Source organism: Phocoena sinus, chromosome 2, assembly GCF_008692025.1.
Source record: "Phocoena sinus isolate mPhoSin1 chromosome 2, mPhoSin1.pri, whole genome shotgun sequence".
Lineage (NCBI taxonomy): Eukaryota > Metazoa > Chordata > Mammalia > Artiodactyla > Phocoenidae > Phocoena > Phocoena sinus.
The window spans coordinates 137,718,008-137,736,180 of NC_045764.1; the positions used below are offsets into that span (position 1 = coordinate 137,718,008).

Below are 18,173 nucleotides of genomic sequence, written 5' to 3' on the forward strand. Positions count from 1 at the left end.
CTTATGCTGTTGCTCCATCTCTTGTTCTGTTAAAGAGGAAGTTGTCAGCACCCAACAGTACCTTTTATTGTGTATCTTTTTTTATTTTTTGGCTGCACTGCATGGCATGCGGAATCTTAGTTCCCTGACCAGGAATCGAAATCGCACACCCAGGGAAGTCCAATAGTACCTTTTAAAGATACATTAAAGAGGACTTCTTCATACACCAAGGTATAAAAGAGACACAGTGAATCATTAAGTTTGTGTTAGAAGCCATGGGCTGAAGCCCATGTAGAGGAAAACCTTTTCTTTCTTTCCTTTTTTCTTTTTTTAAAGTGAGATATTTACATATAACAACATTGTGTAAGTTTAAGGTGTCCAACATGTAGATTTGATATACTTATATACTGTGGTATGATTACCACTGTAGTGTTAGCTAATACCTCCATTACCTTATGTACTTATCACTTCTTTTCTGTAGTGAGAACATTTAACATCTAGTCTCTTAGCAACTTCCAAGCATATAAAATAGTTATGTTAACTATAATCACGTTGCTTTGCATTAGATTCCCAGAACTTATTCATCCTCTACCTGCAAGTCTGTACCATTTGATCAACATCTCCTCAGTCCCCCTACCCACCAGCCCCTGCTAACCACCATTCTACTGTTTCTACAAGTTCAGCTTTTTTAGATTCCAGAAATATGTGATACACAGTAGTTGTCTTTTTCTGTCTGACTTATCTCACTTAGCATAATGCTTACGTTGGTCTATTGATGTTATCACAAATGGCAAAATTTCTTTCTTTCTCATGACTGAATAATATTCCATCGTGTGTGCGTGCACCACATCTTCTTTATCGATTCATCCATTGACAGACACTTAGGTTGTTTCCATATCTTGGCTATTGTGAATAATGCTGCAATAAACATGGGAGTACAGATATCTTCTTGATATCCTGTTTTAATTTCCTTTAGATGTATGCCCAGAAGTGGGATTGTTGGACCAATCATATGGTAGTTCTGTTTTTAATTTTTTGAGGAACCAACATACTGTCTTCCATAGTGACTGAACCAATTCACATTCCCACCAACAGTGCACAAGTCTTCCCTTTTCTCCATATCCTTGTCAATACTTGTTATCTCTTGTCTTTTTTTTTAAGATTTTTTTTTTGATGTGGATCATTTTTAAAGTCTTTATTGAATTTGTTACAATATTGCTTCTGTTTTATATTTTGGTTTCTTGGCCGCGAGGCATTTGGGATCTTAGCTCCCTGACCAGGGATCGAACCTGCACCCCCCTGCATTGGAAGGCGAAGACTTAACCACCGGACTGCCAGGGAAGTCCCTCTCTTGTCTTTTTGATGATACCTATACTAACAGGTGTGAGGTGATATTTCATTGTGCTTTTGATTTGTATTTCCCTGATGATTAGAGATGTTGATCATCTTTTCACATACCTATTGGCCATTCATATATCTTCTTTGGAGAAAAAAATGTCTATTTCCCCTGCCCATTTTAAAATTAGATTGTTTGATTTATTGCTATTGAACTGTGTGAGTTCTTTATGTATTTTGAATATTAGTCTCTTATCAGATACATGATTTGGAAATATTTTCTTCCATTCTGTAGATTGCCTTTTCATTTTGTTGATTGTTTCTTTTGCTGTACAGAAGCTTTTTATTTTGATATAGTTCCTTTCATTTTTGCTTTTGTTGCTTGTGCTTTTGGTGTCGTATTAAAAAAAAAAACTGTTGCCACGACCAATGTCAAGAAGGTTTTTCCTTGTGTTTTCTTCTATAAGTTTTATAGTTTCAGGTCTTACATTTAAGTCTTTAATCTATTTCAAGTTAATTTTTGTGAATGCTGTAAGATAGATTTCATTTTTCTGTATATGGCTATCCAATTTTCCCAGTACAATTTATTGAAAAGACTTCTTTCCCCACTGAATATTCTTGGATCCTTTGTTGAATATTAGTCGACAGTATATGGGGTGGGGAGGGGGTATTCCTAGGCTCTCTAGTCTGTTCTGTTGGTCTGTGTGTCTATTTTTATGCCAGTACTATATTGTTTTGATTACTAAAGCTTTGTAGTATAGTTTGAAGTCAGCTGTGTTTTCTTTCTCAGGATTGCTTTGGCTATTTGGAGTCTTTTGTGGTTCCATACAAATTTTAGGATTGTTCTATTTTGGGAAATAATGTCATTGGAATTTGATAGCGATTGCATTGACTCTATTGATAGCTTTGGATAGTATGGACATTTTAACACTATTGATTCTTCTGATCCATGAACACAGACTGGATATCTTTCCATTTGTCTGTGTCTTCAGTTTCTTTCATTTAAGCGTTATAGTTTTCAGTGTACTAATCTTTCACTTCCTTTTTTAAATAGTCATAAGTTTTATTGCTTTCATGCTATTGTGAATGGGATTGTTTTCTTTATTTCTTTTTCAGATATTTCTTTGTCAGTTTATAAAAACACAATTGATTTCTGTATGTTGATTTTGTATCCTTCAACTTTACATAATTTGTTGATTAGCTCTAACAGTTTTTTGGTTGCAGTCTTCAGGATTTTCTCTATATAAGATCATATCCACAAATAAAGACAGATTTACTTCTTTTCCAATTTATTTCTTTCTCTTGCCTGATTGCTCTAGCTAGGACTTCCATGTTGAATAAGAGTGGAATAACTATTCAACTATGTTGAATAAGAGTGGTAAGAGTAGGCACCCCGGTCTTGTTCCTGATCTTAGAGAAGAAGCCTTCAACCTATAGCCTTTATTATATTGAGATTTGTTCCCTCTATATCAAATTTGTTGAAGGTTTTATCATGACAGGGATATTGTATTTTGTCACACATGCTTTTTTTTGCAGCTATTGAGATGATCATATGTTTTTATCTTTCATTCTGTAATGTGCTATATCATGTTGATTGATTTTCATATGTTGATCCACCACTTGCATCCCATGGATAAATCCTCACTTGACCATAGTGTATGATCCTTTTAATGTGCTGTTGAATTCAGTTTGCTAATATTTTGTTGAGAATTTTTATAATACTATCACCAGGATTATTGGTCTGTAGTTTTGTTTTTTTTGCAATGTCCCTTATGTGGCTTTGATAGTAGGGTATGCTGGCCTCATAAAATGAGTTTGGGAGTTTTTGCTCCACTCCAATTTTGGGGAAGAGTTTGAGAAGTAGTGGCATTAATTTTTCTTGAAATGTTTGGTAGAATTCACCAATAAAACCATGGGTCCTGGGCTTTTCTTTGTTGGTGGGTTTTTGATTACTGATTCAGTGTTCTTACTCATTATTGGTCTGTTCGTACTTTTTAGTTCTTCCTGATTCAGTCTTGGTATATTGTACAATTTCTAGGAATTTGTCCTGTCCATTTTCTTAATTTAACAGGCAGTGGGAGACTTTGGCTCTCTGGTAGTTGAAAGGATACATTATAACCAATTGGAAATTCTGAGAGCATCTACCAAATGACTTGAAAAAGTAATACCTATTGTCTTGATGCTCCCAGCTCTCATACTTAGCATGAATTTTACTTTGTTACCATTGTGCATGTGTATATATGCATATGTTTCAGTGTAAAAATATGACAGCTACATTGCAGAAAATTTAGAAGAGAAAGCAAATAAAAATTATGCAATTACCTAATCACTGTTATCATTTTATTTCCTTTGAATTTTTCCCAAAAAGCATTTTTTCAAGTATAGTTAATAATATTTATTTTGTATTTCTATCATTAGTATTTTCTATTTTACTAAATGTTTTTTTCAAAAGGTGCTTAACATTCCATTGAGTGTGCTTTTTTAAAAAAAATTTTATTGGATTATAGTTGATTTACAATGTGTTAGTTTCAGGTGTACAGCAAAATGAATCAGTTATACATGTACATATATCCAATAAATTTTTTTTAAAAGGAGTGTGCTGTTTTTGACATAAGCATTTTCTATCTGTTAGATATATAGGATTTTCCCTCAACTTTCTAATATTATAATAATGTTGTAGTCACAGCTTCATGCACATAGAATTTCTTTATATTTTAGATTATTCTCTTAGAGTAGATTTCCACATTTTTATTGTCCTTTGTACATATTATCAAGCTTTTTCCAAAAGATAATGCTAATTGACAAGATCATTAGCAATGTGTGAAGGACCAATTATTCCACATCCTTGAATATTATTTTTTTAATATTTTTACTCATTTAATTTCTATAGCCTTATTATTTCTTTAATTAGCACCAGAGATTGGGTTTTTCTTCATGTGTATTTACTAGTTGTACTTCTTTCATGAATTGTTTAATTTTTTTTTTTTTTAACATCTTTATTGGGGTATAATTGCTTTACAATGGTGTGTTAGTTTCTGCTTTATAACAAAGTGAATCAGCTATACATATACATATGTTCCCATATGTCTTCCCTCTTGCGTCTCCCTCCCTCCCACTCTCCCCATCCCACCCTTCCAGGCTGTCACAAAGCACCGAGCTAATATCCCTGTGCCTTGCGGCTGCTTCCCCCCCAGCTATCTACCTTACTACGTTTGTTAGTGTGTATATGTCCATGACTCTCTCTCGCCCTGTCAAAACTCACCTTCCCCCTCCCCATATCCTCAAGTCCGTTCTCCAGTAGGGTCTGCGTCTTTATTCCTATCTTACCCCTAGGTTCTTCATGACATTTTTTTCCCTTAAATTCCATATATATGTGTTAGCATACGGTATTTGTCTTTTTCTTTCTGACTTACTTCACTCTGTATGACAGACTCTAGGTCTATCCATCTCATTACAAATAGCTCAATTTCATTTCTTTTTAAGGCTGAGTAATATTCCATTGTGTATATGTGCCACATCTTCTTTATCCATTCATCCGATGATGGGCGCTTAGGTTGTTTCCATGTCCTGGCTATTGTAAATAGAGCTGCAATGAACATTTTGGTACATGACTCTTTTTTGAATTTTGGTTTTCTCAGGGTATATGCCAAGTAGTGGGATTGCTGGGTCATATGGTAATTCTATTTGTAGTTTTTTAAGGAACCTCCATACTGTTCTCCACAGTGGCTGAACCAATTCACATTCCCACCAGCAGTGCAAGAGTGTCCCCTTTTCTCCACACCCTCTCCAGCATTTATTGTTTCTAGATTTTTTGATGATGGCCATTCTGACTGGTGTGAGATGATATCTCATTGTAGTTTTGATTTGCATTTCTCTAATGATTAATGATGTTGAGCATTCTTTCATGTGTTTATTGGCATTCTGTATATCTTCTTTGGAGAAATGTCTATTTAGGTCTTCTGCCCATTTTTGGATGGGGTTGTTTGTTTTTTTTGTTATTGAGCTGCATGAGCTGCTTGTAAATTTTGAGAGTTAATCCTTTGTCAGTTGCTTCATTTGCAAATGTTTTTCTCCCATTCTGAGGGTTGTCTTTTGGTCTTGGTTATGGTTTCCTTGGCTGTGCAAAGCTTTGAAGTTTCATTAGGTCCCATTTGTTTATTTTTGTTTTTATTTCCATTACTCTAGGAGGTGGGTCAGAAAGGATCTTGCTGTGATTTATATCATAGAGTGTCTTCCTATGTTTTCTTCTAAGAGTTTGATAGTTTCTGGCCTTACATTTAGGTCTTTAATCCATTTTGAGCTTATTTTTGTGTATGGTGTTAGGGAGTGATCTAATCTCATACTTTTACATGTACCTGTCCAGTTTTCCCAGCACCATTTATTGAAGAGGCTGTCCTTTCTCCACTGTACATTCCTGCCTCCTTTATCAAAGATAAGGTGGTCCATATGTGCGTGTGGGTTTATCTCTGGGCTTTCTATCCTGTTCCACTGATCTATCTTTCTGTTTTTGTGCCAGTACCATACTGTCTTGATTACTGTTGCTTTGTAATATAGTCTGAAGTCAGGGAGCCTTATTCCTCCAGCTCCTTTTTTCGTTCTCAAGATTGCTTTGGCTATTCGGGGTCTTTTGTGTTTCCATACAAATTGCGAAATTTTTTGTTCTAGTTCTGTGAAAAATGCCAGTGGTAGTTTGATAGGGATTGCATTGAATCTGTAGATTGCTTTGGGTAGTAGAGTCATTTTCACAATGTTGATTCTTCCCATCCAAGAACATGGTATATCTCTCCATCTATTTGTATCATCTTTAATTTCTTTCATCAGTGTCTTATAATTTTCTGCATACAGGTCTTTCGTATCCTTAGGTAGGTTTATTCCTAGATATTTTATTCTTTTGTTGCAATGGTAAATGGGAGTGTTTTCTTGATTTCACTTTTCAGATTTTTTCATCATTAGTATATAGGAATGCCAGAGATTTCTGTGCATTAATTTTGTATCCTGCTACTTTACCAAATTCATTGATTAGCTCTAGTAGTTTTCTGGTAGCATCTTTAGGATTCTCTATGTAATAGTATCATGTCATCTGCAAACAGTGACAGCTTTACTTCTTCTTTTCCGATGTGGACTCCTTTTATTTCCTTTTCTTCTCTGATTGCTGTGGCTAAAAACTTCCAAAACTATGTTGAATAAGAGTGGTGAGAGTGGGCAACCTTGTCCTTGTTCCTGATCTTAGTGGAAATGCTTTCAGTTTTTCACCATTGAGGATGATGTTTGCTGTGGGCTTGTCATATATGGCCTTTATTATGTTGAGGAAAGTTCCCTCTATGCCTACTTTCTGGAGGGTTTTTATCATAAATGGGTGTTGAATTTTGTCAAAAGCTTTCTCTGCATCTATTGAGATGATCATATGGTTTTTCTCCTTCAATTTGTTAATATGGTTTATCACATTGATAGATTTGCGTATATTGAAGAATCCTTGCATTCCTGGAATACACCCCACTTGATCATGGTGTATGATCCTTTTAATGTGCTGCTGGATTCTGTTTGCTAGTATTGTGTTGAGGATTTTTGCATCTATGTTCATCAGTGATATTGGCCTGTAGTTTTCTTTCTTTGTGACATCCTTGTCTGGTTTTGGTATCAAGGTGATGGTGGCTTCGTAGAAGGAATTTGGGAGTGTTCCTCCCTCTGCTATATTTTGGAAGAGTTTGAGAAGGATAGGTGTTAGCTCTTCTCTAAACGTTTGATAGAATTCACCTGTGAAGCCATCTGGTCCTGGGCTTTTGTTTGTTGGAAGGTTTTTAATCACAGTTTTCAATTTCAGTGCTTGTGATTGGTCTGTTCATATTTTCTATTTCTTCCTGATTCAGTCTTGGCAGGTTGTGCATTTCTAAGAATTTGTCCATTTCTTCCAGATTGTCCATTTTATTGGCATAGAGTTGCTTGTAGTAATCTCTCATGATTTTTTTTATTTCTGCAGTGTCAGTTGTTACTTCTCCTTTTTCATTTCTAATTCTACTGATTTGAGTCTTCTCCCCTTTTTTTCTTGATGAGTCTGGCTAGTGGTTTCTCTATTTGTTTATCTTCTCAAAGAACCAGCTTTTAGTTTTTATTGATCTTTGCTATTGTTTCCTTCATTTCTTTTTCATTTATTTCTGATCTGATTTTTATGATTTCTTTCCTTCTGCTAGCTTTGGGGTTTTTTTGTTCTTCTTTCTCTAATTGCTTGAGGTGCAAGGTTAGGTTGTTATTCGAGATGTTTCCTGCTTCTTAAGGTGGGCTTGTATTGCTATAAACCTTCCCCTTAGAACTGCTTTTGCTGCATCCCATAGGTTTTGGGTCGTTGTGTCTCCATTGTCATTTGTTTCTAGGTATTTTTTTATTTCCTCTTTGCTTTCTTCAGTGATCACTTCATTATTAAGTAGTGTATTGTTTAGCCTCCATGTGTTTGTATTTTTTAAAGATCTTTTCCTGTAATTGATATCTAGTCTCATGGCGTTGTGGTCAGAAAAGATACTTGATACAATTTCAGTTTTCTTAAATTTACCAAGGCTTGATTTGTGACCCAAGATATGATCTATCCTGGAGAATGTTCCATGAGCACTTGAGAAAAATGTGTATTCTGTTGTTTTTGGATGGAGTGTCCTATAAATATCAATTAAGTCCATCTTGTTTAATGTATCATTTAAAGCTTGTGTTTCCTTATTTATTTCATTTTGGATGATCTGTCCATGGGTGAAAGTGGGGTGTTAAAGTCCCCTACTATGAATGTGTTACTGTTGATCTCCCCTTTTATGGTTGTTAGTATTTGCCTTATGTATTGAGGTGCTCCTATGTTGGGTGCATAAATATTTACAATTGTTATATCTTCTTCTTGGATCGATCCCTTGATCATTATATAGTGTCCTTCTTTGTCCCTTTTAATAGTCCTTATTTTAAAGTCTATTTTGTCTGATATGAGAATTGCTACTCCAGCTTTCTTTTGGTTTCCATTTGCATGGAATATCTTTTTCCATCCCCTTACTTTCAGTCTGTATGTGTCTCTAGGTCTGAAGTGGGTCTCTTGTAGACAGCATATATAAGGGTCTTGTTTTTGTATCCATTCAGCCAATCTGTGTCTTTTGGTGGGAGCATTTAGTCCATTTACATTTAAGGTAATTATCGATATGTATGTTCCTATTTCCATTTTATATATTGTTTTGGGTTCGCTACTATAGGTCATTTCCTTCTCAATGTGTTTTCGTGTCTAGAGAAGTTCCTTTAGCATTTGTTGTAAAGCTGGTTTGGTGGTGCTGAACTCTCTCAGCTTTTGCTTGTCTGTAAAGGTTTTAATTTCTCCATCAAATGTGAATGAGATCCTTGCTGGGTAGAGTAGTCTTGGTTGCAGGCTATTCTCCTTCATCACTTTCAGTATGTCCTGCCACTCCCTTCTGGCTTGTAGGGTTTCTGCTGAGAGATCAGCTGGTTAACCTTATGGGGATTCCCTTGTGTGTTATTTGTTGTTTTTCACTTGCTGCTTTTAATATGCTTTCTTTGTATTTAATTTTTGACAGTTTGAATAATATGTGTCTTGGCGTGTTTCTCCTTGTATTTATCCTGTATGGGACCCTCTGTGCTTCCTGGACTTGATTAACTATTTCCTTTCCCATATTAGGGAAGTTTTCAACTATAATCTCTTCAAATATTTTCTCAGTCCCTTTCTTTCTTTCTTCTTCTTCTGGAACCCCTATAATTCGAATGTTGGTGCGTTTCATGTTGTCCCAGAGGTCTCTGAGACTGTCCTCAGTTCTTTTCATTCTTTTTTCTTTATTCTGCTCTGCAGTAGTTATTTCCACTACTTTATCTTCCAGGTCACTTATCCGTTCTTCTGCCTCAGTTATTCTGCTATTGATCCTATCTAGAGTGATTTTAATTTCATTTATTGCATTGTTCATCGTTGCTTGTTTCATCTTTAGTTCTTGTAGGTCCTTGTTAACTGTTTCTTGCATTTTGTCCATTCTACTTCCAAGATTTCGGATCATCCTTACTATCATTATTCTGAATTCTTTTTCAGGTAGATTGCCTATTTCCTCTTCATTTGTTAGGTCTGGTGGGTTTTTATCTTGCTCCTTCATCTGCTGTGTGTTTTTCTGTCTTCTCATTTTGCTTATCTTACTGTGTTTGGGGTCTCCTTTTTGCAGGCTGCACGTTCGTAGTTCCCGTTGTTTTTGATGTCTGTCTCCAGTGGGTAAGGTTGTTTCAGTGGGTTGTGTAGGCTTCCTGGTGGAGGGGACTAGTGCCTGTGTTGTGCTGGATGAGGCTGGATCTTGTCTCTCTAGTGGGCAGGTTCACATCTGGTGGTGTGTTTTGGGGTGTCTGTGGCCTTATTATGATTTTAGGCAGCCTCTCTGCTAATGGGTGGGGTTGTGTTCCTGTTTTGCTAGTTGTTTGGCATAGGTTGTCCAGCACTGTGGCTTGCTGGTCGTTGAGTGAAGCTGGGTGCTGGTGTTAAGATGGAGGTCTCTGGGATATTTCCACCGTTTAATATTATGTGGAGCTGGGAGGTCTCTTGTTGACCAGTGTCCTGAAGTTGGCTCTCCTACCTCAGAGGCAGAGCCCTGACTCCTGGCTGGAGCACCAAGAGCCTTCATCCACACAGCTCAGAATAAAAGGGAGAAAAAGTAGGGAGAATTAGTAGAAGTATGAGTAAAGAAAGAGGGAAGGAGGAAAGGAAGGAAGGAAGAAAGAAGCAAAGAAGGAAAGAAAGGAGGGAGGGAGGGAGGGAGGGAGGAAGGAAGGAAGGAGGGAAAGAAGGAAAAAAGACAGAAAGAAAGATGATACAGTAAAAATAAAATAAAGTATAATATAGTTATTGAATTAAAAAATATTTAGAAAAAAAAAAGGGACGGATAGAACCTTAGGACAAATGTTGGAAGCAAAGCTATACAGAGAAAATCTTACACAGAAGCATACACATACACCTTCACAAAAAGAGGTAAAGGGGGAAAAATCATAAATCCTGCTCCCTGAGACCACCTCCTCAATTTGGGGTGATTCGTTGTCCTAAAGGAGGGAAGGAAGGAAGGAAAGAAAGAAAGAACGAAGGTAAAGTATAAATAAAGTTATCACAATTAAACTTAATTATTAAGAAAAAGAATTTTTTTAAAAAAGTCATGGACGGATAGAGCCCTAGGACAAATGGTGGAAGCAAGAGTATACAGACAGGATCTCACACAGAAGCATACACGTACACATTCACAAAAAGAGGAAAAGGGAAAAAAATCATAGATCTCGCTCCTAAATTCCACCTCTTCAATTTGGGATCATTCCTTGTCTATTCAAGTATTCCACAGATGCAGGGTATATCAAGTTGATTGTGGAGCTTTAATCCGCTGCTTCTGTGGCTGCTGGGAGAGATTTCCCTTTCTCTTCTTTGTTCTCACAGCTCACAGGAGCTCAGCTTTGGATTTGGCCCTGCCTCTGCGTGTAGGTCGCCGGAGGGCGTCTGTTTTTTTGCTAAGACGGGATGGGGTTAAAGGAGCCGCTGATTCGGGGCCTCCGGCTCACTCAGGCCGGGGGTTGGGGGATGGGGGAAGGAGGGGCACTACGTGCGGGGCGGGCCTGCAGCTGCAGAGGCAGCGTGACGTTGCGGCAGAGGCCGACGTGATGTTGCACCAGCCTGAGACCCGCCGTGCGTACTCCCGGGGAAGTTGTCCCTGGATCCCGGGAACCTGGCAGTGGCGGGCTGCACAGGCTCCGCGGAAGAGGGGGTGTGGAGAGTGACCTGTGCTCGCACACAGGCCCCTTGGTGGCGGCAGCAGCAGCCTTAGCGTCTCCCGCCCGTCTCTGGGTGTCCGCGGTTTTAGCCGCGGCTCGCGCCCGTCTCTGGGGTTTGCGCTTTTCAGCCGCGGCTCGCGCCCGTCTCGGGGGCTCGCGCCCTCAGCCGCGGCTCGCGCCCGTCTCTGGGGTTCGCGCTTTTAGCCGCGGCTCGCGCCCTTCTCTGGAGATCCTTTAAGCAGCGCTCTTAAACCCCTCTCCTCGCGCACCAGGAAACAAAGAGGGAAGAAAAAGTCTCTTGCCTCTTCGGCAGGTGCAGGCTTTTCCCCGAACTCCCTCCCGGCTAGTCGTGGTGCACTAACCCCTTCAGGCTATGTTCAAGCCGCCAACCCCAGTCCTCTCCCTGAGCTCCGTCCAAAACCAAAAGCCGAGCCTCAGCTCGCAGCCCCGCACGCCCCGGTGGGTGAGCAGAAAGCCTCTCGGGTTGGTGAGTGCCGGTCGGCACCGATCGTCTGTGCAGGAATCTCCCCGCTTTGCCCTCCACACCCGTCGCTGTGCACCACTCCGCAGTCCCGAAGCTCCCCACTCCGCCTCCCGCAGTCCTCCGCCCGCGGAGGGGCTTCCTAGTGTGTGGAAACTTTTCCTCCTTCACAGCTCCCTCCCACTGGTGCAGGTGCCGTCCTTATTCTTTTGTCTCTGTTTTTTCTTTTGCCCTACCCAGTTACGTGGGGAGTTTCTTGCCTTTTGGGAGGTCTGAGGTCTTCTGCCAGCCTTCAGTAGGAGTTCTGTAGGAGTTGTTCCACGTGTGGATGTATTTCTGGTGTATCCGTGGGGAGGAAGGCGATCTCCGCGTCTTACTCTTCCGCCATCTTCAAGGTCTGCCCCCTAATTGTTTAATTTTTATGTACTAAAGCAAAGTCTTTACTATTAAAGTCTTGGGGGAATTGTCTAATTTTTAAAAACTTCAACACATGTATTTTTATATTGAAAAATTAAAACCATGTATATGCAACCAGTAAATAAAATAAAAATTTCTCGATGCTGCTACATAGAAATATCCACTTTTGGTATTTTAAGTATATCTTTCTGACTTTTTTAAAATGTGCATCCATTTTTTTTTAAATAATCAAATACACTATCACACGTTTAATCTACCTTTTCTCATTCATTATTCTATTGCCTTTATATGAAAAATATCATATGTTTTCTCCTGGTAGTTCATGCCCTTTCCTGAAAATTTGAAAAATATGGAAAACTATAAAGAAGAAAAAGTACCCATCATTCTACCACCCAGGGATAATGGCTATCAATATATTGCAGTTCCTTTCCATTTTTAATGAATCTATATTTTCCCTCAAACTTGTTATCATACTAAATATATTTATGATATATTCAGTATATTATTATACTTATAAAATGTTTTTTTATGATTGTCCGATAGTCTCATAATTTATTTTAAAATTGTCATGGTCTTAGATGTTTGTTTCCAATTTTCATTATTTTAAATGTTTTCGGTAAACATCTTTTTACAAAAATGTTCTTATCGATGATTGTTTTCTATTTTTAATAGTCATTTGTTAAGTGTCAAATATTTCAAGGCTCTCAGTATCTATTGCCAAACTGCTTTCCAGAAAGGTAATTTACACAGTTTATACTTTTACTAGTTTTGTGTACATCTCATCACTCTTCACTCACATTGTCTATTATCTTACTTTAAAATATTTGCTAATTTGGTAGTTGAAAAATGGCATCTCATTGTTTTGATACATTTTTTAATGTGAATTCATTAACAAGAATAATAGGATCCCACAAGAACATATTTTAACAAAAAGAAGTAGGCTTTTCCTAATGGGTGGTTGTAATGGTTATACTGTATGAGTGTGTGTGTGTGTGTGTGTGTGTGTGTGTGTAAACACAAACACTGAAGTCCTGTGCCTAAAATAGAACTTTTTTTCCTAATAGGTCTTGGTATCTTGATGGAGAAACACTGCTAATAATCATCTGTGTTGCCATTGTGTTCCCTCTTGCACTTCTTCCTAAAATAGGTAAGTCTTTATAGAAGAGGACATTATTTGTTTAGAAGAAAAGAAAAAGAAAATACTATTAAGGGGCTTTTAAATTTCATAGTACCACATTTTTAGCAGAAGGTGGTTGTGAATAATTTTGAACTTGGACTTTTAGGTTGTTCAGCTTTCAGCCCTGCCTAGTTAACCTATTACTTGGTTTGCAGTAGTATTTTGTCTGCCCCACTAAAATAAAACCTTTACAACGGAACATTAAAGAGCAGCCTTTCCTTACAGTGTACCATTAGTGGTAAGCCAGTTCCAATTCTGCTGTACAGAGCTACATAAATGATCTGTGACAGATAGTTGGAATGTTGTTATTCTCAGCCCTAAGCCCCAGATACCAAGCACTGTAATAAAAAACATGCCCAAGATGTATAGCTTTAGCTGCACGTTAGGATCACTTTCCTTATAAATTGCTTTTTATTTTACTGTTATTTTACAGGCTTTCTTGGCTACACAAGTAGTTTATCATTTTTCTTTATGGTGTTCTTTGCTCTTGTGGTAAGTTTAAAATATAGTGTATTGCTTATCTCCTCACTAAAATTGAACTCATTGTGTTAATGTCTTTTTTCTCTTAACTCTGTTTTTTGTTGGGAAGGTATCCCATTTTATTTCAACGTGTTATTAAAAGCACTTTTATTCTGCAAAACTGTTTCCTTCATTGTATCTATTTTGAAGAGGCTTAGCTAGAATAGCATTTCAAATTCAGTTTCTCTTCTGGTTAACTAGAGAGGAGAGCATACCAATTCTGTTAAAACCTTAGATGGAGTATAATTCTTTGGCTAGGTGTATGTATCCATTTATTTCTGTACAATATTGTGTGTGTATGTTTTGGAGGATACTCAAGCATGAGAATCAGGCTGGTTCTAATCCATAAAATCAATTTGGTTCTAGTCATCTTAATTTTTGAAACTTTGTTCCATTAACGAAACCATAGCTTCAGGGGCTTAACTGTTGATGAGATCTAGTAAGAATTGGAGTGCCTGAATTCTATCTGGTCTGGTTTATTCAGCGTGGTTAAGCTCTCATGAAAAGCCTGCTGCAAAGAAATTTTTTTTTTCACATGTGGAATGTTTTTTTAAATTAGCCCATTTTTGTTATAACGTAGGAAAAATGTCTCTCAGATGGTAAACTTTATTCTAATATTTATTAAATAATTTAATATAAAGATAAGAGAATTTTTAAAAAAAGGATAAAAGAGAATTTGAATTTCTTGTTTCTTTTAAATTCTTCTAAAACAGATTTTAACATTCCGAAGATTGTATTTTTGTGTGAAATTTTGGAAAAAAAATCCTTTTTCTTTTTGCTTAGCAGTTTATTCCATAGTCAGTCTGTCAAACCTTAAGTAGGATTAAACATTTTAAACTTGCCAAGATACATACCTAAATGGCTTGATTAAGCTCTTAAAATCATAAGCTTATTTAAATTCTCCTTTGTTATTGAGAAATGAATGAAAGGAAAATGCCATCCAATAGAGCAAGACAACACATCATTAGTTAAACCATATAACAGAACCAGATTTCCAAGCTGTCAAAACATTTAGGATGCATTTAACTTAGGCTAAACTATCTGCTGGGATACAAGGATAAAACAACTTTAGATTATTTAAATGAAGTGAAAGTGACCCTGGTTTCAGTGTACAGAAATATTTATACTTTAATGAATGCTCTTAAAACTAAAAATACTTACCAGTGCTTACATTTAATCATTTGTTGAATTTATCAACATTAAAATCATTGCCCTCCCCCGCAAAAATTGCCCAACTTGTATCTTACAAGTAAGTGAATTGAACATACACTGTTTAAAATAAATAATCTATTGCTAATAATTCTTTTTTTCATTTCTAATATCCTACTGGTCTTATTTATTTATTTTATTTTTTTGGCTGCATTGGGTCTTCATTGCTGCGTGCAGGCTTTCTCTAGTTGCGGCGAGCAGGGGCTACTCTTCGTTGTGGTGGCTTCTCTTGTTGCCAAGCACGGGACGGGCTCTAGGAGCATGGGCTTCAGTAGTTGTAGCGCATGAGCTCAGTAGTTGTGTCTTGCGGGCTCTAGAGCACAGGCTCAGTAGTTGTGGCACATGGGCTTAGTTGCTCCACGGCATGTGGGATCTTCCCAGACCAGGGCTCAAGCCCATGTCCCCTGAGTTGGCAGGCAGATTCTTAATCACTGCGCCACCAGGGAAGCTGGAACATACACTTTTTTTTTTAAAGATTTTTTTCTATTTTATTGAGATATAATTGACATTATAAAGGTATAAACTTACAGCGCTGCATAAGTTTAAGGTGTGCAGCATAATGACGACTTACATATATTGCGAGATGATTACCACAATAAGTTTACTTAACATCCATAAACACACTTTTTAGGTGCCACATTAAGAGGGAAACAACAAATAATTTCATCACAGTTTGATTATTGAGAAGCATCTACATGGTTTTGAGTGGCCTATATTTGCAAATTAACATATGGATATTAAAGAGAATCAGTGTACACACATTGAATATTTTCCTCACAGATAATTGACCACACACGCATTGTATAGTTAGGAGTAATTTGGTTTTTATAGCCAATAATTTGAAGCAGGTAAAATGTATTGATACAACATGTCTATTGTAGTTTTCACAGTTTTCATTTCTGTCATGGCAGATACTCTTTAATTTGATGCAGATTCCTGCTGTAGCTGTCATATGGAAATAATACCCTTATTCTGCATTTATTATGCTTTACAAACCGTCTGCTCAGATTTTACCTAGGAGCACAATTTAAATTTGGTCTACAATGGGACAGTGAAGACACTGTATACTTTCTTCTTAAGTCTCTTTTTAATTGGCATATAGGCATACCTCAGAGATATTGCGGGTTTGGTCCCAGACCACTGCAATAAACCTAGTATTGTAATAAAGCGAGTGACACAAAGTTTTTGGTTTCCCAGTGCATATAAAAGTTATGTTTACCCTATACTGTAAACTATTAAGTGTACAATAGCATTATGTCTAAGAAAACAATGTACATACCTTAATTTAAAAATACTTTATTGCTTACTCAGACATAGAAAGAATGAAATAATGCCATTTGCAGCAACATGGATAGACCTAGAGATTAACATACTAAGTGAAGGAAGTTAGACAGAGAAAGACAAAGATCATATGATATCACTTACATGCGAAATCTAAAAAAAAAAATGACACAAATAAACTTATTTACAAAACAGAAACAGACTCACAGACATAGAAAACAAACTTATGATTACCAAAGGGAAAGAGGGGGAGGGATGAATTAGGAGTTTGAGATTAACAGATATACATACTATATATAAAATAGGTAAATGACAAGGACCTACTGTATGGCACAGGGAACTATATTCAATACCTTGCAATAACCTATAATGTAAAAGAAAAAAATTGCTAAGAAATGCTAATCATCATCTGAGCCTTCAGTGAGTTGTAATCTTTTTTGCTGGTGGAAGGTCTTACCTTGATATTGACGGCTGCTGACTGATCAGGGTGGTGGTTGCTAAAGGTTGGGGAGGCTGTGACAATTTCTTAAAATAAGACAACAGTGAAGATTGCTGCATCGATTGGCCCTTCCTTTCATGAATGATTTCCTGCAGCATGCAATGCTGCTTGATAGCACTTTACCCACAGTAGAACTTCTTTCAAAATTGGAGTCAATCTTTTCAAACCCTGCCACTGCTTCACCAATTAAGTTTATGTAATATTTTAAATCCTTTGTATTCATCTCAACAATCTTCACAGCATCTTCACCAGGAGTAGATTCCATCTCAAGAAACCACTTTCTTTGCTCATCCATAAAAAGCAACTCTGGACCCATTCAAGTTTTGTCATGAGATTGCAGCAATTCAGTCACATCTTCAGGCTCCATGTCTAATTCTAGTTCTCTTGCTCTTTCCACCACATCTGTAGTGACTTCCTCCACTGAAGCCTCGAACCCCTCAAAGTCATCCATGAGTGTTGGAATCAACTTCTTCCAAACTTCTGTTAATGTTGATATTGTGATCTCTTCCCATGAATCAAATATGCACTTAATGGCATCTAGAATGATGAATCCTTTCCAGATGGTTTTCAGTTTACTTTGTTCAGCTCCATCAGAGGAATCACCATCTCCAGCAGCTATAGCCTTATGCAATTGTTTCTTAAAGAATAAGACTTGAAAGTCAATATTACCCCTCAGTCCATGGGCTGCAGAATGGATGTTGTGTTAGGAGGCATGAAAACAACATGAATCTTGTTGCACATCTCCATCAGAGCTCTAGGGTAACCAGATGCATTGTCAATGAGCAGGTTCCAGGGCACATGGCCTCTGTAGTTTGCGGCACATGGGCTCTCTAGTTGAGGTGCGCAAGCTCAGTAGTTGCGGCGCGTGGGCTGAGGTGCTCCATGTGACATGTGGGAACCTAGTTCCTCGACCAGGGATCAAACCTGCATCCCCTGCATTGGAAGGTGGATTCTTTACCACTGGACCACCAGGGAAGTCCCCAAGCAATAGTATTTTGAAAGGAATCTTCTTTTCTGAGCAGTAGTTCTCAACAGTGGGCTTAAAATAATAAACAGATGTGTTGTCATCAAGGCTTTGTTGTTCCATTTATAGAGCACAGGCAGAGTAGATTTAGCATAATTCTTAAGGGTCCTAGGATTTGGGGAATGGTAAATTAGCATTGTATTCAGCTGAAAGTCACCAGCTGCATTAGCCCCTAACAAGAGAGTCAGGCTATCCTTTGAAGCTCTGAAACCAGGCATTGGCTTCTCCTCTAGCTATGAAAGTCCTAAATGGCATCTTCTTCCAGTAGAAGGCTGTTTGGTCTGTATTGAAAATCTGTTGTTCAGTGTAGTCACCTTCGTTAATGATCATTGCTAGAACTTCTGGATAACTTGCTGCAACTCCTACATGAGCACTTGCTGCTTCACCTTGCACTTCTGTGTTATGGAGATGGCTTCTTTCCTTGAACCTCATGAACCAACATCTGCTAGCTTCAGACTTTTCTTCTGCAGCTTCCTCACCTCTCTCAGTCTTCATAGAA

General features: G+C 37.6%; 1 protein-coding gene across 1 annotated transcript in view; it reads left to right on the forward strand.

Annotated features, from left to right (window-relative positions):
• Positions 1–18,173, forward strand: part of SLC38A6 (solute carrier family 38 member 6) — an 86,884-nt gene that overhangs the window by 49,198 nt on the left and 19,513 nt on the right. The window contains exons 7-8 of the mRNA XM_032621480.1: positions 13,030–13,112; positions 13,576–13,634. Of these exons, the coding sequence (XP_032477371.1) occupies positions 13,030–13,112; positions 13,576–13,634 (142 nt within the window). The remainder of the gene's footprint in view (positions 1–13,029; positions 13,113–13,575; positions 13,635–18,173) is intronic.